General features: G+C 42.3%; 1 protein-coding gene across 1 annotated transcript in view; it reads right to left on the reverse strand.

Moving 5' to 3' along the window:
* DNAH1 (dynein axonemal heavy chain 1) overlaps positions 1-26,701 on the reverse strand; it is a 1,256,292-nt gene that overhangs the window by 241,229 nt on the left and 988,362 nt on the right. The window contains exons 54-57 of the mRNA XM_085624793.1: positions 20,303-20,488; positions 13,995-14,186; positions 13,251-13,418; positions 5,717-5,908 (exon numbers count right to left, since the gene is read on the reverse strand). Coding sequence (XP_085480919.1) covers positions 5,717-5,908; positions 13,251-13,418; positions 13,995-14,186; positions 20,303-20,488 — 738 coding nt within the window. The remainder of the gene's footprint in view (positions 1-5,716; positions 5,909-13,250; positions 13,419-13,994; positions 14,187-20,302; positions 20,489-26,701) is intronic.

The raw sequence follows: 26,701 nt of genomic DNA on the forward strand, positions 1-26,701 counted from the left end.
AATAAATAGACTTATTTTAGAGACACTGTGTGATTTCATTTAATCTAATTTACACTACTGATTAAACATGGTAAACCAAGCTGCTTTACTCTCCTTCAAGAGAGGCCTGAAGGCTGCGCTCCACCTCTACCACTTTGAGACCCTATGGTTATCAAAGACCACTAAAATCACCATAAGGGTTGCCTGGATTAGTGCAAGGTGCATCACTCTTTCAAATGTGCACCATATACTAAGCCAGCCTCCTACAGTGAAAGACTATTTCAAATATTCTCCACTTTGTTTCAGCTGCTGTGCTGTCCTAACCCATTTCTCCATAGCTGGCATTTTTAATTGGTAGAAGGTATGCGTGATTCAACAGGCACTGTGAACATTGTCACTCACATTCCCTCAGCCAGCTGCAGGCTTTTCTCTTGAAACACCACAATTTTCCACCTCTCCATGAACTGATCTACAAAGGTTGGCCGCAGTGCATAGGAATAATTAGTCTCTCAATTTTCTCAATATTTATGAAATAAACTTAACAGCGCATGGAACCTCAGTGCACAAGAACATTGCTAGGCTCTGTGGGTTGACTCAGAAAGCAACACCCAGGCAGTGTCAAGCCTTTTTACACAATTATCTGGCATCACAGCCCTGCAGTGCTTTGTCCTTTGGTGTCAACGACATTTAATTCTCTTCAGAAAGTACAGAGAGCTCTACTAATTATATAACACAGTGAACAACAGACATGCAGTCCTTCCTTAATCTTGCCTGCAAATCTGGCTCTTTTGGTGCTTGGGCGGATGCTAAATACATCATTGGCCAGGCGACCCTGAATGGTTTTAACATGCAGATGGATGACAGAGGATCTCGTACCGGGAGCATCACTCGAACCACCGGAGCAGCATAAATTGGCTTTTCCATGCTGATTAGAGAGCTGTCCCCATTTACCGGTTTGCAGCATCAGCAACACAACCCCTCCGAACTTAACATAGATCATAAGCCTTAGTTCACCCTCACTGGCCAGCTGTGGAGTTCGTACCTGATCTCTCTTCATGCTCTCTGTGGGCCAGCAGTTGGTTGTCCTTGTTTTCCAGTTTGGAGACTTGAATCATTTGTGTGATGGATGCTTGCTTTTCTTGCTCCTTTTGTGCATTGTTCCCTTGCCTCTTGCTTGACTAGAGATTTGGGTGTTTGGCACTGTGGGTGACCTGGCTGGTTCGTACCTTGTGCTATGCAACCCTCATTCGCCAGTAGCTATTCATACACTGGTTTGTGGGGATGGTGTGAACTGGATAGTGTGCTTAGTTCTTCTTCCTCCATCGGCATCCACCTTGTGTGATGGGGTACATAGATGATTGTTGCTGCAAGAGGTAGCTTTTCAGCTGCTCCAGTTTTCTCTTCTTCGGAGGTGTCCTGCTTCCTGGACCTCTGGTGGCTTCTCTGTAGTGTTGGCAGCTTTTTGGGCCTTCAAGCATGGGATGTGGGATGCACTGTACATTCTTCTTCTGGTATCCATGAAATGTCTTGTTGGGCCTATTGGCTATGAGTTATGTTTGTTCCAATGGAAACTTGGATCTGCCATGGACCTGCTCTGCCTACATTTGTGGGCCTTCTAGTTGGGTTGGGCTTTTGGACTCCCTCTCCTTCCATCTTTTTTAGGTCAGGGGTCGGGAGGCATGCTTGGGCTACTTCTCCCAGGTGAGCAGTCGATAAGGGCTACACATGCTCTTGGCAGGGCTGTAAGGTTCCTTGCCTCCGGCTCTCTGGTGTTTATCAGACTGTTTCTGGCTTTCCTTTGGTTTACCTTAGGTATATGGCTCAGTCCGGTGTGCTCTTGTGCCCTATTTGGGTGTAGCGTCGTTCCTCTTTTGGGGGCTTCCCATTTGTTACCAGGGTTGTCTGTGATTGTTTTTTTTTTAGGAGTCTCTGTCTCCTGTCTCTGATCTGGGCCTTCTGGCTTGTCAGTGCTGCTTCTGCTCTCTTTCCTGAGGTGGCGGTGGATGAAGTTCTCTTTCCAGGGCTTTCGTTTTGCCTGTAGTGGGTATGCCTGCTTTGCTGAGTGTCTTTGTGCTGCTGCCTATTGGCCCTTCTGGTGACTTTCATTTCCTGTGGGGTTGGCTGACTGCTTTGTGTTGTTTCCTTTGGCTTCCGTAGCTCTACAGTTGCCTCGTATGGGTCACCATTGCAAGTGTCACTTCTTTTGGGACCCTGAAGCTCTGGGCCCACTTGTGCTTCTGTCATTTGGGTGTCTAGTGCTTGTTGGTTTTCTTTGGCACTAGCACTTGGTGTTTTTGTGACTTGGGTTTGTTATTTCTTCCTTTTTTCTGGACTTTGGTATTTCTGGCTGACTGCCTTAGTGGAGATCAAGATACTCAAGACATAAAAACTGGGTAGAGAAATTGATGAGATAATGCTTCGTTCACTTACCAGTACTTAAAATTCTGAGATTCTACTTCCATATCCCAGTCCTTATGAACCTCCCATCCCCGTTGGTGTGTGTCTGTCTTCGATCATGGTCTCATGGACTGCTTTGGTAGCAAACTCAGGAGGTTTCTGGGAAAAGGTGAGCCTTTACTGGCACACACGAAGGGGAAGAATTTACATTTGTTTTTTTTTAGGTGGGCAGCAGCGTGCCTGTCTTTAGGGTGTGGGCACTCCATAAGAAGTAAGGGCAAGGGCGAGGAGGAACAATCTGAGTAACGGGATTACTATCAAGTAATCAAAGCATTACATTCTTCCGGTTTTTAAAACACCCTCAAGACCAATACTTGCTCAATCCACACTATTCCGTTATCAAAAAGACCTGACCTCCGAAACCTACTAGGGCTGGAAAAAAACACATTGTGCCAGCCAAAGTTGTCTGAGTTGCCAAGTCAAACCAACACAATCAAACCATAAGTAATAAAGCAAGAGAAAACAAGGCTTTATTCAAAACAATCAAATACTATGCAAGCCATCCACCATCCCTTAGTCCACAGAAAAATCAATAAACAACCTTTTCAGCAACAAAATAGTCAGTTTAGGCAACAACATGGGTCTAACCAAAAGTACACAGCATCCATGTAACTGCAGTGAACATGCACCTCAAAAGAAGTCAACACTCGGCACTTCTTTCAAACACTAACCATTGACTATCTTACCACCATGCTTCAATATCTCCAAGCAATGATTTACAATAATTACCCTCTTCGATCTTCCATCATCAAGCCCCACTCCCTTGCAGCCCTCTGTCCTTACCTAGGCATCATCAATACCTCCCTCAGAACTGGCATCTTCTGATTGTTCCTCAAAACCCGCAAAATCATCTCCCTTCTATAAAAACCCAAGCTGGATCCCAACAACTTCACCAACTAAAACCTCATTGCCAGGAACCAACGAGAGAGGTGATGGATAATCTATACACCTAGTGAGAGCCAGAGGTGAACACATGTAGCAGAATATCAGGAGGGCAAAACTAGAAGCAGACTGACAAATAACACCAAGAGCACAGTGAGAAGATTTCTGACTTTGGAGAATAGACTGATGACGAGTAGGAGGCGAATAGGACAAAGCCTACTGCATATTAGCTACAGGTCAGCTGGCCCTTTAAAAACTCAGGTCATACAAGAGTTTCGAGTAACATTAGGCAATACAAAGAGGCTGAGACCTCCAACGTTTATGCCTGGTAACATTTTATCTGGGTTGTTATGGCTTCACCTATTTGCTGTAATTCATTAATCTGCCTTGCGTTCCCTCACCATTATTTTGCTTCCCCCCTCCGTATGTTGCATTTTCCTCTTTTTCCAGTCTTTACTGTTGCTTCTTACCTATTTGTTAGCTGGTTGTTTTGTGTTGGTTTTTATGTTTGCTACTGGTCTACACCACCATAGCTCAGATTCCAGGAAGTCTCTGCGTACTCCATGGCACCACAGTAGGTCTTTAAACGATCACAGGTAGATGAATCAATATTCCTTATTGTATATTAACCTCCTTTACATTTTGTGTATGACACTGAATTCCACTTGTCTGCCACATAGTGCACCATTTAGCAGATAAGACAAAGTGACAGCTTATTTTGAGTTGAGATATAATGTCACCCTGTACAAGTCGCTGACAAAGTGTGCTCTCTCCCACTTCCCTTTTTTTGTTACCTCTCTTTCCCTGGTGCCACTTTAGAGAACCACATGAATCTCCAGGGTGAACTTTACGTCAGAGCTACCTGGCGGTTAGCTCAAAGCACAACACTGGCCTTGACACTCCTGGCCTGCCTCATGTTTCCTGAAAGGGTCTTTGAAAGATCAGTAGCACTTCAACTAGAACATCTCATATATATTGCTACAACCTGTTGCTGGTTTTTCAATTGGGATTCTGACATCCGTGCATTACAGATTCCACAACCATGCTAGCCACAGACAACATTCTCCAAAATTATAGGTAAAGGGTGCCCCTGCCTCTTGGTCATCCCCAACCTCTTGGCAGTCTTTGACACCAAGTTCAATGTAATATCCTATCTAGCCGCATAGCCATCTAAAACACTGTCTTGAACTGATTGACATCGAAACTAGCAAATAGACGACAGTACGCTTAAATGGACTCTCATCTAGCTACTTTCAATCTAATCTTTGGTCCCACAAGGCTCCATCCTTATATCAATGATATCCAGTTTATATATAGAGCCCAGTGGGGTGCTCCTGGCCAATGTGTATGAGACACAATTATATATATCTGCCTGCATGTGATCAAATGATTGATGTCCGCAGCCTGTCAAGCCATCACAAAGTAAATTCACCTTCCTAAATGGATCAGAAATGCCACTTTCTTGCCTTGCAGCTTCATGGGATGTCTCTTCCGCTCGCATCTACAACCACATCATTGGGTTTGATATTAATCCCTACTCTCCTGTAGGAAGTAATCAAAAATATATTCCTGTTTGCTTGTTGTCCTATCAGCCTCCTATGCAGAATAATAGCCTTTGTAACAGCCCACACTAAGATTAAATGCATCAACTGCTGCAATGCGCTTATTTCTGGACTTGACTCTCACACCGCATAAGGTCACCTTCTAAGTGGCACTGTCAATGTAAATATGACCTCATGACCCTCGCACCCAAGATCTGCACTTTCTCACTCTGCTGCCTCACATGAAATTGAAATCTATGTGCATTATTTACTAAACCCTATATGCCAACAAACCAGACAGCACAACCAGAAACACAGTTTCTCATGTCTTACCCACACCATTCAGCTCTTAAGTCAGATCGTTCTAAGAAATGCCTAGGGCAAGATGGAGCTCAGTGCATTCCCACCTCACTTGTTTGGGTCATGTTCAATGAGGTGAGTGTGCTACTAAAGTGGCACTGTTTGTGTTTGATGCTTGTCAGGCATTTTGTATTTTCATACTGATATTTAAAAGTTACCATGGCATTCCCACCTTGACTGCTGGGGATGATTTAAGCATGTGAATCTATGAATGACACAATGCTAAAGAAGGGCAGGAATACAGTGGAATATCCCCTTAAAGAGAATTACATTTCTCTGAAGAGATGCAGACGGCAGACAGCACATGCAGTGGTCCCCTGAAAATACCTTTGTTATTTGGCACCCCATTTTATGGTCCCTCTACTGCAGCAAAGGAATATATCTGCTCTGTGACAGTCTATGGAAGTCCCATGGCAAGGTCTGTGTATCTCATATCTGTAGTGTTCAAGCTCTATCTTTGCTTACTGATGGAAGCATGGGGCCATCTCCCCTCTCACCTTGTCAGCGCGTGACAGCTTTTGTTGAACCTGCTCACAGTTGTTCTCCAGCTCTTCTTTCTTGGACAAACAATCCTTGTATTTTGCTTCCAGCGTAGTAATACCTGCCTCCACTTCACCAAGTTCTGCCTTTGCCTTCTCTAGGATTTTTGTAGTAATATCAAGATCCTCCTGTGCTTCCCGCAGGGCTTGCTGTAGAAAAAACATAAACAGAATTGTCATTAACCTCGTATTCATAGGACCCTGAACACTTGAATGAAGAGCATACAGATCCAAAACGTTCTTGAAATGATCTTCATCACTTCAGAAGAGTAACCATGGTAAATAATGACCAGACATAAACAATACAAGTGAATGTACCAAATATTGACCACCACATAGATAGGCTTAGTGTCTTCCACCAAATCCAGTTCTGGAAGCCAACATGCCAGAAGAACAAATAAAGACTGAAGGCAGTATGAAGATGAGCTACCAAACTGGTATAATAATGGTGCAAGTATTAAACTAAGAATAAGTCCCCTGAGGAATGGCTCATTAATTTAAATGTGTATCCCCTGGAAGAATGAAACACTCAGTGGATATGGGAGGCATATTTAACTTACTACATTTAAAAGGGTAATAGTTTCTAAGCAGCGTCAGTCTGCTAGAACTGTAAATAGTGATACAAACTGGAGAAGCCAAGACACAGGAACTTACTTATTTCAAGGAATTGTGCAAATCTTTACTATTATAATTGTGACATTGTTTGTGAACCATTGATGTTTGTGGTTGGAATACAGTAGAAGTAGCAGATTCTATAAGTAGCGAATCCATGTCTGATGGACATTAAATTAGATCTGAACTTGTACTCCACTGGGAAGCGAATTTGGGGTTCATCTCGCATTTTCTTGTTTACTCATATTGAAGCACATTCTGAACAATTGGCTGCTATACTCTTTGCAGTTTAAGAAAGTATTTTTAAGAATAACAGCTGTCTCACCTACTCATATGCTAGCTACTAGCAACATGCAGTTTTTATAGGTATCAGCAACATAAAAAAACAACACTAGATTCTAAAAAATATCATCTCTGAATTTAAATCGCAGTTTGCTAGAAATTTTCTCAAATTGAATGGAAGAAAAATGTGACCACTGCTCATGTAAACCAAAGTATCACCTACCTTCTTTCCACCTAAATGTCACCTCTCATGCCCAAATACTGAATCAGTCCTGGCACCATGGTCAGAATACTTAGAGCAATCAGCAACTTCAAATGTGTACCTTCAACATTCCAAGCTAATATCTCTTTCCTCTTCCCGAGGGCAACTCAGCAGAAGTAGAAACTAAAATCAACATCTATTGCATCTCTCCCTTCCTATCCCTCTGCCTGGCAAAGCACAAATCTAACATTTAGTTGAGCACCCCAGCAATACTGCCACCTAGCAAGAAACGCCAGTACTTAACCTCACTGACAAAGTTATGATAATGGATCATATTGATGGTTGCCACAATGAGGAGAAAGTTTTGAGGATACGCCACAGCTGGGGAAAGAAAATACATTGGTAGATGTCCAGCAACCGCACCATGATCAGGGGCGTCTGGAGTATTATTCACATCTTTGTGAATGAGACATGTCATCGTACCCAGCTCTTTGCTCCCCTCATACACTAGCCCCCTTGCTATATCCACTAATGTATTATCTTTGTCCAATACCCACACAATTTTCTCTTTATCAAGGCAACTAGCAACAGGGTCCAATGTCATAACTTGTTGATGCTAAAACCTTTTGCTTTTACAGTTTCAAATATACATGACGACTTCTACTTCAATTTGTCTGACGTTTTTGAGTTGGAGGTAGTCTCCTGAATAACCTGCTCACATTGTAATATTTAAATCCAGTAGAGATTTTCAGGCTGGAACAGAGAAGGCAGCCTGGCTGGTACCACTTCGATACCACTCCATGATTTGGCCATGACTGCGACCTTCTTCTAACAGCAGGCCCTCGTCCATAGTCGATGACTTTACTTAGGATTCTGGACTTCAGCAATAATGGCCACCACATGTTCAGCCCAGTGTTCATGGTTCTGGTGGGAGGGTCAATGAGATCCGGGGGCATCAGCAGTGTCTTAACTGCATCTCATTTGCCTTGGTTACCCATGAGCCAGTAATCGTTGAGACACAATCCAGGAGCAAAGAGCTATAGCAGTTAGACATTTTTTGGTAATGTGTTGTATAAGTGTCTACCAATTCACAGCCCTTGTGGGGTTGTCAAGTACTTGAATTTGTAGTGGATTCCTATGCACCTTTTGGACTGTATAGTTTAAAAGTATACTGAATATAGTTTGGCCAATATGGAAGCTACTGGGTGAGGTGAGAGACAGATGGAGATGTGATTCAAACATGGTGTTGTGGCATAATTGCTCTTAAGCATGAAGCATTGCAGAGAATGAAAACAGACGTAGTTGTGCCAGCAGATACTTTAGGGTATCATTCATGAGAAGCCATCATTGATATGGATCAGTGTGTCCACTGGTAACATACTTCATGGGTCTGTGCAGAAGTGACAGAGGGTCAAGCCCTGGATGCAGGGTTAAAAAAACCAAAGCAAAGAAAATGGAATGCACTCAGAAGCGACATACGTCCAGACATTGGTGGTACAGTTTGGAAACAAAAGAAATCTAGAGTGTGTGGAATGCCTAGGTGGCGAAGATAGCAATGGCTGTGGCATGCCAGATGTAGAGACCACCAGACATGTAAAACATCTTCCCATGAGCTTTATCTATGTGGGAAGATGTTGCTTTGCCATTCCCGGATTCGGGAGATGTTTGAACAGAAAGAATGGGCATCCCCTGGGGGTCTGCTACTTGATGTTGAATATCTTTGAGATTTAAGTTGTAATAGTGGCTTTTTATAAAATCTTATGTGTCTGCTTGAGTACCTGGAGGTCTATGGCCAGGTCCTGTGGGGTACCAGTGCCACTATGGACAGCACCTCCACAGCCTTCGCCACAACAGCATGATAGCATCTAATTGATGAAGGTCCCTGCAGTCACAAGTATTCACCTACTGGACGGAATATCCAGCATGGCAAAGGTAGGTTACAAAGCCTAGTAAATGTATCCATAGAGAAATCATTGATTACTTAAGGGCTAAAAGTTGTAGATGGGACTCGATTTGACAATGCCACCTGAATCAGGAAGTCTGGTGCCATGCATTGCACTTTTCAACTCAGCTGAAGTACCCAAGACAGTGGGAACTGCAAAAGAAATACTTGGAGTCGCACTCGATGGGAGTTGCATCAGGATTTGGTGCTGTTGAGCAGCAGTTGTCTTTCAGACCTTCAACTTGTGCTCAAAGCAAACAGGAAGGTGACTAAAGAAGGAAAAAACAGCCAGAATGGAGACAAATTCTGAAGCCAGATTCATAGAAGGCTTGCAAGTGTTGGATCTCTCCTCCAGCTGCAACTGGTCTGATGAATTTGACCTGTCTGCCATGAAGTTTATAGCCCATTTGGGAATGACAGCCATGTGAGAATCTGCTGGGCAATGGGTTTAGGAAGAGAAGGACATCACTATCTGGGCTGTATCTGGGCAGACTGTTACTAGCACCTTACTGGGTAACTTTCAGAGGAAGTTAACTTGGCGGAAACTGGTGCTTTCTGTACTTTCATTATATTTTGGAGCCCCTTGAGGTTCAGAATGCACTGAGCACTTTAGGAGATCTGCACCTGTGCCACCAGCTCCACACAGAAGTCAAGGTTAACCACAAAAGCAGATGAGGAGTAAGGAGTGCTGTCTACACCACCAGACACGGGCGGTGAAAGAGACCATTCAAAATCCCACAGGAGGAGATGGTCTAACCGTCCCGTCCTAGCTTCTGGAGTCACTGGACCACATAAAAACTTTTCTCCCACATCAGCACCCAGATAGGGTGCATCCTTTTGGTGCAACAGTCTATGGCATCACAACTAGAAGGAGAGACTGTCTCAAACCTTTGGGTGTAATGATGGCTTGACCCTCCCATGAGAAGGTCGACTAAGCTCAACTCAATTGTACAGTGGAGCTTCCACAGTAGCGGGATTGATTCTAAAGAATTCTCTACTCCTAGGAGCTTCAGACCCTTCATCTGTACTGTTACAAGGGTCCGAGTTGAAAAACTCACCAGGTACAAGAGGTAGATGGCATTTCAGCTGCACGCTTTCACCTTCCGCAGGGTTACTCACAATACCTGCATAGAACCAGTGAGGGTGACCTCCACTATGGAGACAAAGGGTGCTCTGTACTGCATTCAGTGGCCAATATTCTGCACTGATTCTTCTTCCAGGGAATGAAAAGCAAAGTCTGCACAGGAATGTGGTGCACCCTTTCTTTGCATGCAAGCCATGGGGTTACGGAGGGACATTGTACCAACATTAGCACACAGAGCGGAGGTGTGCATGAATGGCTATTCACTTAGCATATGACTGAAAAGTTATATAGGGTAGCTGCTGAAATTGGCTGATGGTGCAAGGCTTCAAACAGTGGCTCCTAGGAATCAGATACCCATAACCTGAATTGAAAAGATAGAGGTAAAACAGCCAAAAACTAGAGCTAAACGGATAAAAGTCCACTTCTAAAAAAAGAATATGAAAAAAGAATAAAAAAACATGAAATTGCACAAGGACACTTGTGCCATTAGCAAAGTGAGAAACAATCCTGAGAAATTTCAGGCAATTCCGAAACAAATGAATAGGTTATGTTCACTGGTTGCCATGTAACCAAATTAAATGGCAAACTCCTCTACTACTAACCCACTTCCACTAAACGTGAATGAGCTCCCTTCTTTGTCATCTGTTAAGAACCTACAATCTTCCCCTTCAAGAATCAGTTACAGGAATGGTCTGAACTCCACCAACTATAAGTCTATGAGTCAAATATTGTGTGGAACCTCACAGGCGATGAGCACCATTTGTCTATCCTACTGGCAAAATTAATCTATAAAACATATATTTAAAATGGAAAGGCTGTTAATGATCACCATTTGCTTCCTAAAACTGATCTTCTTAAACCTACCATCATGGCTAAACACATGAATACCAAAAGCTATGGTTGTTCGATAGACGCTTGAGCTGCTTCTCCAGTCAAGTCACCTTTATCATCTCTTCTTTGCCCATCACTACTTGAACACATCCTATGGAGCCAATAATTTAAGCTGAGAACACATCAATATGAACCTGAACAAAGATTGAAACAATCTAGACGCCATGAAGCCTCTAAGTGGGTCACCAACAAATTAAAACAGGCTAAATTAGAGTTGCGGCGTCAGAAACGTAAAGGGCGAAAACAACTATGCTCTAGAGGCTAACTCATGTTATTTATCTCACCTCAAGCAAAATAAATCAGATATTCAGAAAGCTAAATCGGCTTATTATACAAACAGAATTATTTCTTCTACTAATAAATCCAAAGAGATCTTTGGAACAATATCTGAACTCTCCAACCCAGACCGAGTGACACTACCTATTATTCCTTCTCTAGTACTTTGTGATGCATTAAACATGTAAGTTGGTGAGAAAATTAAGACTATTAAAACCAACATCCCCCTAGTCGTCTTCCTATTAAAAACGATGATGAGATGAATCCTAGCACTCGCATCATTTCCAGACATTGGCAAAGACACTTTTTTCATCTTATTGACAAAAGTAAAATCTGGTTCCGCAAACAACCCTTGCCCCATAAAAATCTTTAAAAGTTTTTTCTGAAATCCCAGAACCAGCGTTGTCACTCCTTAATCAATCATTAGTCAGGGAGAGTACACAGTTCTTTTAAAACCGCAATAGTCGCACCACTTCTGAAAAACCAAGGAGAAGATCCCTTAATTAAAAAAACTATCACCCTAGTTCCCTCTTTCCCCTCCTTACCTAAAATACTTGAAACACATATGGCACAAAATCGTTGTTCCTTTCTTAAGGAAACCCACTTCCCGGTCTCCTGTCAGGCTGTTTTCCGCCCAGCTCACTCGACTGAGGCAGTCATTCCATCAGTTATAGATGATATGCAAGAAGAAATTGATCACAATAACACTTATGCCCTGGTGCTACTTGACTTATCAGCGGCCTTCAACATGTTGGACCACAACCTTCTAGTGGGCTGGTCAGGGCTACTGGATTAAGGGGCACTGCACTTGACTGGTTTGTCTTCTTCTTAAGAGATCGAAATCAGGCAGTCCGTCTAAGTCCGTACATGTCTTCTAAGGTCCATCGAGACTGCGGAGTACCTCAGGGATCTTCATTATCCCCCATCTTTTTTAATATCTACATTTGTCCCCTTATCTATGCACTTACTAAACTTAACTGCAAAATGTATAACCACGCGGATGATACAGAATTGCTTTTTAAACTGGATAACTCCCCCGAGTCGAAGGAGCATTTTTAAACTACCATGATGTTCATCCAGAAGTGGATGAATGGCAATCAGTTGAAATTAAATACGGACAAAACAGAGGTACAGAGGTTATTATAACCAAAAATAAACTTGAAAACTGGTCAGAGTAATTTCGGCCTGCTCAGTTAACACACACCCCTCTCCAAAGAAAGGAGTTGTCCTTGAAACATATAATTGAATCAGTTATTTAATTTCTAATGCTCCAGAGAATAAAGAAAATTGCCAAATTCCTTACCTCTGAAGCTCTTGTTCAGGCTGTTATCGCCCTAGTGTTGTCAAAATTAGATTATGCTAACCCCTTATATGCTGGCCTTTCGAAAGGCCTCATTAGAAGACTGCAAACAGGGCAGAAACAGGCTACTGTCCTGATCCATAAACAACCTAACTATTGTTATATTACCCCTCTGATGAAGAATCTTCATTGGCTTCCCACTGAACAAAGATTAACCTTCAAGGTTGATTGCATTATTTTTAAATCTTTGCATTGTAACTACCCCTCCTTTATCAGTTCTCAGATTCAGAAGTATTCCCAAATTCAAGTGTAAATGCTCGGTGGGGTCAGATTCTCAGTAGTCACCCCAAAACTATGAAGGCCTTGCCGTATGAGATAAGATCTGCCAATAGCTAGCCATCCTTCAGGAAAGCTCTGAAAACCTGGCTCTTCAGCAAGCTTAAAATACTTAGCTTCTGTTTAGTTGGCATCTCCTGATATCTCCTTAAGCACCATGAAACCGTTTTGTATACGCGCTATACAAAATTACAGTATCATAACAAAATATACAGCTTTCACACTCTGCAGATATATTTTGTACTTGCCCAGGGAGCAACCATTTGAAGCCTGGAGCTGAGCCAATATTAGGTCACCATCACACAGCAGTTAACATAACAATTGCTGAATCTTGCACAGTGACTAACTGTATCACAAGAACAGGCTACTAACTTTATTAACTTAGCAGAACTACACCCCAAGAACACTTCTGTTCCGATGCAATGTTTATTTCATCCTGGTATGTACACTGCATGTTGAACCGGTAATAAACGTAAAGCATTTACAGCTCTCAGAAACCATGAGAGAAGGATAAAATAAATAAATGCATTTTTGATCTAGTAAACAGACTGACAAGGTAGCCCTTACCCTTTTAGGCTCCACAGCCTTGGCAATGAAGTGATATTTATGCATAGCTCGCACCCACTGGCAAATAGAGGTGCAAGCTTTGGACACCCGGGCTATGGCTGCTGGTTGGAACTCCTCGTTATCAATGTATGGCTGGATAGTTTTGATCACTACATCTGGAATATTGTCCTGACAAAATAGAACAGAAACATGAAGAGGAAAGATAAAGTACAGGTTTTGATGTTCTGAACATTAGATAGATATGAGAGGAGCAGGAGCTCTGGGAAGAAGCCCTGGGTGTGCTCAGCAGTGGTACAATGATAACTGTGCTCAGCTCTAAATCATTACAAAAGGAACATAAGGAGCTTCAAAATGTAAAGTGTGTGCTCAATACTGGAATATATAAAACACAGGGCAAAGGGTGCAAGAACAGGGGCTAAAGCATTTGCAGTCTGGAGATGATACAAGGACCTCTGTACTTGGATAGTTTTGAATGACCAGGATATCTCAAGACAGAATCGTCTGTGTAGCGATAGGATAATGTAAGGCAAATAGAAAATGCAGGTGCATGTCATTCTGTGGTCTCAGCATGAGAGGAAACGACAAGTGTGCTCATTACAGCAACAGTGTAAGAGATGTAGAGTGTGTGAGTTGATAACATTGGTGTGGTTAGCACTGGGGCAGCATCAGATGATCAAGAGATACTTAACTGAAGTTCTTGATCCATGGACAACACTATTAATTCAAAATGCTCTTAATGCTCACCTTGTCAAATTTAAAAAGTCCCTCAAGGAATTTCCCTGGATCTTGAAGCATCGCCTTGCCCGGCTCCCAGTAGTCATCTACTTTGCTGCCTGGCATGTCTCCTTGGACTTTTTTGGGCTTGATTCCTTTTAAGATGCAGACAGCTTCTATTACCAGCTTAACACCAACTGGGGGCCGCTGCATTGCTCGCACCTGGAAAAAACATAGTATGATCACGATTATCCCTTGACACCCTCTTATCAAAAACAATGGATCAGTATTTAAGGTATTTAGGAAGCAACATCTATCACAAGTTAGACTTTTCTATCATTATCTGCTTACAAAATCTTGCAGTCTTAAAGAAGCGAGGACGAAACAAGTCAATAAATAAAGGTACTCTTAGGGATGCCTATGTCTCCCCAAAACTACCCTTTCGTGCTCAAACAAAACTCCCATTCTGTTGAGCTCTATTTCCCCTGACTTCAACTGATAGCCACAGTTTTGCATCTGAATTTTCCTCATCATTTGCTTAACTTAACACTTCATTACCCTTTTACTAATGATCGCTTTCAGTTTTCTTCCAATCTTACTTGCTAAAAACAAAGCTTCCTTAGTTCTCCTTCATTGCAAAATGTTCGATTTCTAGTACTTGGTTTAATTCTCACTCAAAGCTCCAGGCCAGTAAAATACATCAGCAAGTTGAACCCTCACTCGTGAGAGCTCTAGCTTGAAAGTTGAAATCCTGGCAGGAACATCTTAGCCTTATATCATTCCAATAACATTTAATAACAACTTTGATTGGTTAATAGTAATTGTATACAACCATGTCCTTAGTACTATATAAATTGCATTCACTTATTGTCTTAGTCCTCTACAGATTCCTTAACTGTTCCCCAATGCACTTATTGCTTAACAAGATAATTTCTTGTCTCCTTTTATTTCGTTTGAGTGTTATCCTAGAGATGTACTACCTTCACAATCAGAGCTTTCTTATAATTTTCCCATAAACATCTTTAGTTACTTCTTAAACTATTTTGTTCCAATAAACACAACTGAATTTCAATTTTACCTTATTTTTCACATATTTAAGGCATGTGATATAGCATATACTTAGCTTCAAATTATATTTTATGATTTTTTTTTTTTACCTTGGGTGTTCTCTCTGAATTAATAAATGGTAGAAGATATTTGCACATGTGTGAGATCCAAGAACACAACTTTTCCATAGCAATGCTCACACAGGCTCCATTTACTACCATTAGCTAAAATACAAAACAAACATTTCTGCCTGAAAACATCACATAGAAAAAGTCTACAAAGTAAAAAATGAAAGAAGTAAATGGCGCCCTAATACAACAGGGTTTAGTAACACCTTCTGCAGGAGTGAGTAGGAAGCCAAGAGCTAGTCATAGGAGATAAACCCATACCATGAGAGGAAGTAGAAAATAAAGTATAAGAGTAAACAGGTAACAAAGCATATAGAGAGTGTTTGGGGGATAGAGGACAAAAGCAGAACGGATCGGTCATCACAATGATGGAGCCGCCTGGGCCTAGTGGGGCGGGTAGGTCATGGCTTTGTTATCAGCAAATAATGAATAGTATTTCTCCGTTCTGCGTGTCGATCAGCTTCCACATTTTTACGCTTTAAGATGTTAAATATTACTGTCTTCCCCAGATGGAGCAGCTCAATGATGTCTAAGAAGACAGAGTGTCAGAGCCCTCTTAAACCGGTTAGAGGGGCAACAAATTCAGAACATCCTATATTGAGTTCAAGTGACCATGGACATTCAAGACACTCCAAAAGAGATATCTCTGCCTTCACTGACCACACTAAGTTTTGCTATGTTTGGAGTTTATTTTCTCAAAAATTACAGATATTTATTTCAGGAGTAGTGGTCTGTATAGTGAATTTTCTTGCTGCTCTAACTGACAGTTTATGAAAGCAGCAAGATAATTAAACAAGAGGGATGCTAGAAAGAGTTGATTCTGGAAAAACTAGAAATAAATAATGACAATAAGCAAATGAACCAGAGTCAGTATTAGTATGTTGATGAACAGATCTATGCCAGGTTCCCCTCCTTGGACAGGGACACTCAGAGCAGTAGACATCAACAAGAGTCATGTTCAGGCTCAGTTTATCTGAATTTCTTAGAACAACTTGTTCTTCTATATCGTTATGGAACTCCTCGGTGACTTTCAATATCCTTATAATGCAAGGCAGTACTTTATCCCCTACACAATAAGCGACTTGTGACATATCCCGTCGCTGATTATAAAGAAATTACGTCAGAACTCAACTGTAATAACCTTTTAGAGTCGAGTTCTGAAGTCACAATGTCTGCTGCCAGAGCCAGCAGCCAAGGGGAAAGGCAGATCAGTCACAGATCATAACTAAAGCAGCTGTTTCAAAATTCTGCTTTCTTTCTTCCGCTCTCTTTTCTAGCTGTATAGTAGAAAGGAGATGTCTATGGCAATGTTTATTGTATACACTCCTTAGGTAATTATAGAAAAAGTAGAATCTGTCTGTGCGTTTCTACACATTCAAAGCTACTGCAGACTTATATTAAACAAATTGTAATATCTTTTTCCAAAAAATATGATGGGTTTGATTTTTCAATAAAGATTTTATTTTTATTCTTCATGTTTAAAAACCTGCTCTCTCTTTCATATGAAAAAGCAGTGCACCAAGGATTTAAGTGGTTTGTGGGAAAGTTAGTGGTGTGACCATGTATCATACAGAATAAAGTTTCCCTTGCCATACTTGATAGGGATTTTGCACGTCACCATGGAGGTCAATAACCTTATAAAGCAACTCAGCCTTCGGCCTCGTACTTCTATATGATAATGAAACACCTCAGTGGCTAGTATTATCCTTATAATGGACGCCAGTGGATGCTTTATCCTATATATTATAGTTGAGATTTGACGTCTCTAATCACCTATTATAAGCAAATTATATAGCTGCTTTACAGTAATAAGTATTACAGCTGAGTTGTGGCATCAAAATGTCAATTACCACAGCCAACAGCAAAGTGAAAGGTTGGGCAAGGAGCAAAATTACAAGTGCCGTTAAAATAATGAAAAATGGAAGTGTCTTTTCCATCACCTGATACATATTTTATATATTTTTCTAAAATGACTAGTGAGCAGTACCCCAACCCCAGGCCCCCGCCCTGAGCCCTAAAATGTACCCCTGCGCTGCCCTTAAGACAACCCCTACCCCTTCCCAACCCTGAGGCCTAAAATCCTGCCCCTTTTTAAAAAAAACTACCCAACTCCCCCACCCTGAGCCCTGCAACCAACCTCACCCCTAAAAACACCCCCAAACCCAGTCCCAGTCCTTAAAACTACCCCAGCACCCCCTCACCCTGCCCAGAGCTCTAAAACCCTGTCCCCTTTTAAAAAGACGGCCCGACACCCCCTGCACGGAACCCATAAAACCAACCCCCACTCCTAAAAGCAATGCCCCCAACCCAACCCTAGCCCTTCAAACTATCCTTACCCCTTCCCCCGCCCTGAGCCCTAAAACCCTGCCCCCTTCCAAAAACTACCCTGACCCCTCCCCCCTGACCCTGAACCCTAAAACCGCCCACCCCAAAAACTACACCCCCAAACCCGTCCCCATCCACATTTATCGGTCCAGAGCTTCCTGCTCCGACACTTCCTCTTCCTCTTCCCACCCATCCGGAAACTAGACCGCTACCTGCCTTAACCACGCAAATGCATGATTAAGGCAGATGCGTGGTTCAGGCAAGTGTTGTTACGCTTGCAGGGAAACGGCACGCATAGCTCAGCCTTTATTGTAAAGGCTGTTTCCCGTGCAGCATCTATCTTTGCAGATGCCAGCTTACTGCTCTCTCAACTGAGAGTGGACTGGTTCCTTCATTCTCTTCGGGATAACTCTGTTCAACACATGCCTGGGGTTGATAGAAGAGTTACCCCTCTGTAATTTGCACAGTTACTCAGATCACCTTTCTTAGGGATATTGATGAGATAGCCCTCCTTCCAGTCTGATTGCACTTTTTCCTCTTCCCTAATCCTTCAAAACATGGGGTAGATTATGTCTACTGATGTTTACATGTCTGCCTTCAGTGCCTCTGAAGGAATGAATTTCAGGTCTTGCTGCCTTCGCATTTCGCAGATGTTAATTGGCTTTCCGTATTTCTTTCTTGGTTGGTCTGCTGCAGCCGATTGGCAAGTCCTTGTCAGCAGGCTGTATGATTGGTGGAGACTGGGGCATGGGCTGGTTTAGCGGTTCTTCAAAGTGGTCCACCCTTCTTCGTTGTTTGCCTTTGTTACCCATGATTGTCTTCCCAGCTTTGCCTTTAACAGGTCTTTCTGGTTTGCTGTATCTGCCAGAGTTTCCTTGTTATGTCATAGAGTTGTTTCAGGTTTCCATGGCTTGCTGCTTCCTGGGATTCTGTGGAAAAACCACTGATGAATGTTTGCTTGTCTGCTCTTAAGCTTCTATACCTAGTTGGTTTTGGTGTATTTGCCTTGATCATTCGCTTTTTCTGCTCTTGTTTGGCTGGTGTTAACTGCAGCTTTACTTTCCTTTCTCACTTGGATTTTGCAGAGCGTCTCCGTGAGATCCATCTGTTATGATGGTGTTTCTTGGGACCCTGTCCCTCTTGGCCGGTTGATGTCACTGTTTCTTTGATCTTCTCCCACTGACTTTCTACTGGGTCTCGGTTGTCCTCTAGTTTTTGCAGGAGTTGAAACTTGTTCCTGAGGACGACTGAGTATTCACTCGGTTTCCAAGCTTTTTTGAGGAGAGTGGTGTTATATTACTGGTGTTTTTTTCTCAGTTCCATGCTTTCTTCAGCTTTAGCTTTAGCCTGGCCACAACAAGGTGATGGTCTGATGCCAAGTCAGCTCCTCTCATCATTCTCATATCCTGCCTAGACCTTCAGAACTTCTTGGCAATGCAAACATAATAGATCTGATTCTTTGTTGAATTGTCTGGTGACAACCACGTTGCCGTATTCTTTTGTGTGGGACTACACTACAGCCTATCACCAGACTGTTCAGGAAACAGAGATCATTGAGCCATTCACCATTCTCGTCCATGTATAAGGCCATGGTTGCCCATGACTTTTTCGTACCCAGCGTTGTCGCTTCCAACCTTGGAATTGAGTGGCCACATCAGTAAGATGATGTATGTCTCAAGGCATTTCTCCAGGATGGACTGGAATCTGTTATAAAACTGTTCTTTTTCCTCTTCTTTGCAGTCATTTGTAGGTTCATAGCACTGAATAACATTTATGTTGATCCTTTTTTTCTTTGTGCAAAAGGTCGGTGTGATTATTGTAGGACCGTTGACTACCATCCAATCAGAGCTCTGTTGGCTGCTGGTGTTAGCATCAGTGCTACTCCCGGAGTGTGCCAGGCATTCTCTTTCTCATATCCAGAATACAGCAGCATTTCTCCTGGAGCCAGTCTTTTCTGTTGTCTATGTCCATCTGGTCTTGCTGATGCCAAGCAGGGCAAGGTTGTATTTTTTAATCTCCACTGCCACTTGGGCTGTCTTGCCTGTTTTGCACATGGTCCTCACATTCCATGTCCCGATGGTGGCTTTGTGGCTTACAGGGATCTCTGGCTTTCACTACAAGGCATCCATAACATAACATAAGTATTTGTAAAGCGCATGTTCACCTGGAGGCATCTTGGTCTCAGTGAAGGAGATTCCTCTCTTCCCAAGGCAGGGATGTCTTTTGGTCTTTTGACTGAAGTTTCTGTATCTAGGATTTTTTTTACATGGTGGGTTAGCTAGCCCCACACATAATTGAATAGGCCCTGGCATGCTTTTTTAAGAGCTCCTCTTGGCTACTACTTTAGAGATTCCTTAAAGTGCTCACTGAGCTAGGTATATGGTAGCAATAGCTAGAAATAAAGATTTTTATTCTACAGATATCCTGAATTTTTTTACAAAACTGTTGAGCTTTTCAAACTTCACAAAGGTTGCAGACATTAAATTGCAAGAAGGAATTCCTGCTACAGCAAATTTTGTGGGAAAGAAATCTTAACAAAACACACTTTTTGCATGAAAACTTTTACACAAAAGATTTTTGCAAGAATATTTTGCAGCAACGTTTTAAAAATGTAGTAAATTTGGGAAATTCATAAAACAATGTAGGTGAAATTAAAGGTTTGCCCAACTCTAGTTAGAGTAGTTTCTTCTTCCTTACAGACCACGGGTGGTTCTACAAGTCACCACATCCCCAACCCAAACAACGTCATTGTGGCTTTTCATGGGACTTCTTGTACACTTCCCCACAGATTTGCTTTGCAGGTCCCAGAAAACGCGGTCTGGTTGGTGCCATCTTTACCTCAGTAATATCATTTCTGTTGAGCGATTTCAAGCTGGCAAGAGCAGCATCCAGGGCTGGGAGGGCTTCGTCGAGGTCCTTCTGAGCATCATCTGCAATGGCTTGAGCTTTTTGTGCCTTTTCAGTTGCTTTTGCTTCTTCTACTTGTACTGAGGCACGTGTTTCCTCGGCTATGACTTTGTCTACCTGCAAGACTTAAAACTTTTAGAACACTTGGAAAATGGCAAATCGTGAGAGTGTGTAATGAACATAGTACTAGAAAGCACATTTATTTTAAATGCATCTCAGGAATACAAAGTGGCTTTCTCCAAATCACACAAAGTTTTGGGTGAGTGACGCTCAAATCAGAACCTTGGTCTCTGAGATGAAAAACAAATAACTAAACAACAAGATGAAATATCTGCCCAAATTATAAAGCTTGTCCTTTAAAACAGCAAGGCTTTCATTTGATATGTGTGAAAATTACTAATTATTAACAATAATGTATGTACTCTATCTAATTAACTCAGGTTGTGAAGTTCTTGACTTCTCTTGCTTAGAGCCCTAGAGTCTTATCTTTAAATCTTGAAGTAGTTTAGCCTTTGTGGGGTGCAGCAAAAGGAAGCGTTTGTAAGCTAGTTTTGAAGAAAAATTGTCAAATTGTGGTATGCACAAACATTTCTCTTTCAGCTTATTTGCCTTCTATGAGTTTATTTGTGCTCCTAGTTGGTAAAGGATAAAAAGGGGGGGTTTAAAAGGGAGGAATTAGGTAAGAATGTGCTAATAGTCCCTAATATTGAAAGCCAACATGTTTCGAGGTTATCCCCTAAACCTCTTCTTCAGGACCGCATGGGGACCGGCCCCATGTGTACCACTCCATGCAAAGACCTATAATAAGGTGATAAAGTAAAAAGGAAAAATAAACGCGCACATTAGTGTCAGCGTAAATCAATTACATACGGTTAGATTGAACGAGTAGTATTTAGTAGTTAATCTGCCTCATGGTCTGCCGGGGTGGAGGAGCCTAAATAACCTTGATTCGGCTTGCCTCCGTCAAATTGACCTATTGGATCCCATCGGCAGACCGCATCTTGATAGCACGAATAAACTCATTTACGCTCACTAGCTAGGTAATTTTTAATTTAAACCCACACCACTCCCCTCTCACTGCACTACACATAGTCTTCACTAAATAGTGCTCCTACGTAACTGTCGCAAGTCGCAGCACGCCCCAAGCAGTAGATTCTTGAGATGGCCCCAATGATGAAGCATGTCACCTAGGGGAAACCTTTGGTGAGTGAGGGGACCCAAGAAAAGTATTTTCTTTTCTCTATTTGAGGTGCGTCTTACTCACTAAGTAGACCCCTCCCTTCCTATCTAGCTAGGTTCTCTGATCCCTGATGTCAGATCTTTTTTTGCGTTATAATTACAGACTCTACATGTACAGTAAGTGGTGAAAAGTGGAGTGTTTGCAAGTCACGCTGACAGCGGATTGCGAAGCTTGGGGGACTGCATGCTGTCCCCACATCCTGAGCAAACAGCAGGTGATCTACTTCAGGCCATCGCCCGAGCTGGCTCAAACCCTACTGAACATAAAGCAAAGGGAGCCAAATATATGCCCTGTGGTACAAATATGTTTTTTGACAGTGCAGGGCACATCAACAACACAGCCCGCTGTTCTCCACAATCAGTACTTAGCTGAGGATGCCACAAGAGGCTTACATGAATGAGTGAAGACTGGCACTGCACAGTGCTGGTCAGAAGAGTGGCAGCATAGAGCATATTGCGTTTCCCTGCAGGCCTTTAACACATGTTTAGCCACAAAACATAGTTTGATTTTTTTCCTACAGCTTTTTCGAGACAATGAATTATTTGTGTGGACTAACCCAGGTTACGATGAGGTGTGTTTTACGATTTTGGTTCAGATGAAAACAAGCATCTGTTGTAACCCTAGGGAAGGTGAAAGTACTCCATTTTCATAATGTACTAATGATCTGTTTGCCCCTTACAATTTCCACTCTGCTGCCTTGGTGTAAAAAAGTGGAACTGAGTCCATTATTCACCACAATACAAATTAGGTTAATAAACTCACTCCTCCTACCCCACCACCCCCTTTCCATATTCCTGTATTGTGGTTTTATTTTGAGTAAAAAGTGAGTGGCAGTAAGGGAATCGTATTACTCTGCCATGTGTCTCTGCAGCTGTCTCACACCCAGCATTGCATTGCAGCTGCCTGACAACCTTCTCAGGAAGAGGAAGAGGGCAGGGGCATGGCATCTCCCAGTGCTGTCTACAAACATTAACCATTTCTATACTACAAAGTACTTATATATACTCTTCTCTTTGTCTTACACCGTGCTGCAGGAATTGGCAATCTAAAGTGCTTGAAATGTTTTTACTAATCCGCGTGAGCTACTCTCATGAACAGTTTAGCCCAGGCTGGGTGTTGTTGCCTCACCCACTTCCCCTCTCATCTCTCTCTCTCTCTCTCACACTCCCACTACCCACTCACATCTCACAGTACCACTGCCCTCTCTCATCCCTCCATCACTCTCTAACTCCTCTCTATACTGCCTACTCACACATGCTACCTTCCTGAACCTCCTCACGATGTGCACTAGTCCACCTCTCTCCTTCCTCCCTCCCTCTAGGTGCCCCTTCCACTTGTCCCTCTGTCTCTCTCTCGTACTCTTTCTCACCCATCTATCTCACTCTCTCATGTACTATTCCTGCCTCTCTCATTTTGGTTAACATCAGGTCTTTAAGCACAGTCTCTATCCAGTAACTTTTCAAAGTATCTGTCCCTCAAACCCATGCTCTCCTCCTCTTCTTAGGGTGTCTTCTGCGTACACAAAACCTCCCTCTTTATACTTCTATATCCTGCTCTCCCCTTCTTTCTACCTTTCTCGCACACTTTTTCTGCTCCTCTGTTTCAAATTCAACAACCTTTTCCTACACAAACTACCTATCCCTCTCATTCTTCCTTTCTGTCTATTCTCTGCAGCTCTCACCACCATCTATTCACCATGCCACATAATGCCACTACATAAATACACTACACAACACAAAATTACACAACTAACAAGTCCAATACAACCCACATCATTCCTCTCCATACCATATACATCCACTACACACCAAAACAAAACACATGGGAAAAAAGCATTATCATTTACAACACAGATAGCTCTACCGATCACAAATGTGAGACCTATTGCATTGGAAATGCTTGTTTACATTTGGGATAGGGAAGAGAGGCCATGTTATACATGGTTCCCCATTACTCCTACACCCTTGTGTGGAAGTTGAAAGCAGAGGCACATGATTTGAGGGGGCCATAAATAACAAAACATTATGGAAGAAGAACAAGTAAATTACGCAAATGTTCTCCACCACAGGGTTTGGAGTTATACCATAGATACGCAAGTTTCGCTCTCGTTGTCTATTTAATGTCAGTCAGAATCCATTGGTGATAAACATCCCTGTAATTCACTGTTATCCATCCATAATTCTATATGTTATGTATTACTCTTGCTGAGAGAGGCAATATTGTGAATATCAAATCCTAAATCTGGTTATTTACTGCTATTATGTTGCACCAGTGAGTAACACACATTGTTTCCCACAAGTGCTGCATCATGAAGGAATTCTAGGTTGCTCTAGGAGGGCTCTCTCAGATCCTGTCAGTGTATCACTGGAAAGCAGAGAGAACAGTTTCGGGAGGGGAATGTAGTGGGAGGGAAACCACAGATGTTTTAATGTATGAGCAAAGTGGGTTATTGCTAGGGCCCCCATTGTCCAGGAGGCCCCTGGTAAGGTGAGTAGGACAGTCAAAGTTTCTGCCGTAATATCTTTGCTCATAAAAACACAAATTATATTTCTAATTTGACAGTGAAGCATGTTTCTCAGAATCAAGAGGCCACATTTCCTACTCTTTTATGTAAAACAGGTCAGAAACCAAAGTTGCTGTGCTGAGCTGCATAAAAGAGAGTGAGCAGGATAGCTGCATCTCTTGTCACAAGCACTAGCACAGAATTTGTTTGCCTTGCACCACGCACAAACTTTTGCACCATAGTCAGTGGCGGCTGGTAGGGAACAGGGCCCTTTTCTGACAGCTGTGTCTCTCCTCCGCTTCTCTGCTCTTCCTGACTTCAGTCCGGAAGAAGCTGCAGGAAGCACCCGGCACACAGACTCCCCTAAGCCAATCACAACACTGCAATGCAACGTTGTTATTGGTCTGAGCACCGTGGATCTGCGCTAAGATCGGAACTGGGAGCCTGTGCATATTCCTCACCAGGCTGTCCATTACAGCCTGGTGGGGAACATGCAAAGTGTGCATGACTGTTTCCCCATCCACCCTGAGCCACCAGCCCCACCCTGCCCTAACCAAGCGTGCAGCAACCAAAAATAAAACGATTATAACCTTGTTATTATCGTTTTTTCCCCCCTTTTCACTGTCTTAAGAGCAGTGGGGCGACGCTCCTCAGCCTTAGCGAAGGTGCTGCCACTGACCATAGTGCACAGGTAGGTGCAAGAGTCTAGCTTTTGTTCTGAAGGGTAGGCTACAAAACACTAGGTAGTACCATTTTGTACAAGTGACACAAACCAGCAAAAAACGTTCATGTGGAATAAACTTTACAGCGCAAAACTTGTTTTGCCATAGAAAGTTAATCCATGGTTATTGACGCAAGGTCCTACCTACTAATAATAGTAGACCGGGTATTAAAAAATGAATGCCTCTTTGAGACAGTATTTAAAAGGAGAAATGTTTTTATTTCTCCAAATATTTCTGGCTTTGTATATGTGTTGCAGTGTACAGGCAGCAGACATGCAAAGTGGTATTTTGTACTGGAAAGATACCCTTCCAGTACGAAACCTATATTGACATGACATAGATACTTATGCACAGTGGTGCAAACGTGTGTGCATGACAATAGGCAGCCTGATTGTGCGCTAGCAATAGGGAGAGAGAAGGGATGTGCCATATCTTAGTAGATATGGTGCTGTCCTGCTCTTTCAATCTTATGCCATTGTGTGAGGTTTTCATTAATCTACCCCATTGTTTAGACTAATTTAAAAACTTTTCTCACTTTGTATATGTGCTGCACCATGCAGTACACATGAAAACCGGAAGAAATAAAATCATTTTTTCCTACTTAGCACATAAGTTAAGGAGGCATATTTTATTGGTGCAAAACCCTGTCAATCAATGTTAGTAGATAAGGCTGTGCATACCAAAATAGGTGATATAATGGGAAAGTGTATGTACCAACCATGGAGCGCCACCTTGTTTTGCACATGGTGGAATTACTTTTAGGGAAATTTTCCAGTGCAAAACAAACTTTGTCCTGAAAAGTCATTCAAGTCTCAGCACTAGTTTTCATCACTTTTGGTCACTCTGCACTTAATAAAAGTGTAGATAGATGTGGCCCATATTGTGCATGTCTGGCCTCCCCACCCTTAACCCTCAGAATTTCAGGTAGTTGGTGGTAATTAAATTGAAAAATAATCTTTCTGTGTAATTTCTCGCTCCTTACTTCACCTCACCTCTTTTATGTTACCCTTCTCTCTCTTAACTGCACTCTCTCTACAGCTCTATGTTCCTACATACTCTGTCTCAATTTCTGATCTCTCTAACTCACCTTTCTCTCAAAATACCTCACTCAATATATCTCAATGCCTCTCTTAATATACCTCACTCAATATACATCAATGCCTCTCTGTCAGCATCTCTATATATCTATTACTGTCAATCCCTTCTCATATGACCAGAACACTTCTGTGCCTAATCCCTCTATCTGTACCTCAGTGCGCTTTCTCCATCTTTTGTGTTTCTCCAGTTACTTTTGTCACACAACCCCATCTCTATATTTACCTGTCTCTCAATCCATGTGACTACTACAATACCTCTTCGCTACTTCTTTTAGGCCCTTTCTCCACCTCACCAATCCCTCTCACCTCGCTATCTAATTTCTCTCTCTACCTCACTTGTCTCTCATTACCTCACATGTATCTCACAGTTCTCTCTCTGATTAACTAAGCTCTCAATTTACCTCACGTTTTTGTTCTTTAGTTCATGTGGCCAGGAGCTGTTTTTTTACATTTGGGACAGGGAAGGGAGAGCATGTTATGCATAACTCCACGATTACTCATTTGCCCCTGCCTAGCAATTGATAGGAGGGGCAGAAGATTTTTGAAGCCTTTCACAACATAAAATTATAGATCCATAAAGAAGGAATAACAGGACTGTTTTGTCATGTGGTCGCTGAGGGCATTGTCGACATCTTTAAGTTAGCATGACCCCGGTAGCCATGATGCTGCTTTTGCGCACGTTACTAGATGTCTTTAATTTCACAAGCCTCCGTTTATGCCTTTCACATGAGAACTCTCTGCTGTGCTCATTCTCTGCCTGTTCCTGGA

This window comes from Triturus cristatus, chromosome 9, assembly GCF_964204655.1.
Source record: "Triturus cristatus chromosome 9, aTriCri1.1, whole genome shotgun sequence".
NCBI lineage: Eukaryota > Metazoa > Chordata > Amphibia > Caudata > Salamandridae > Triturus > Triturus cristatus.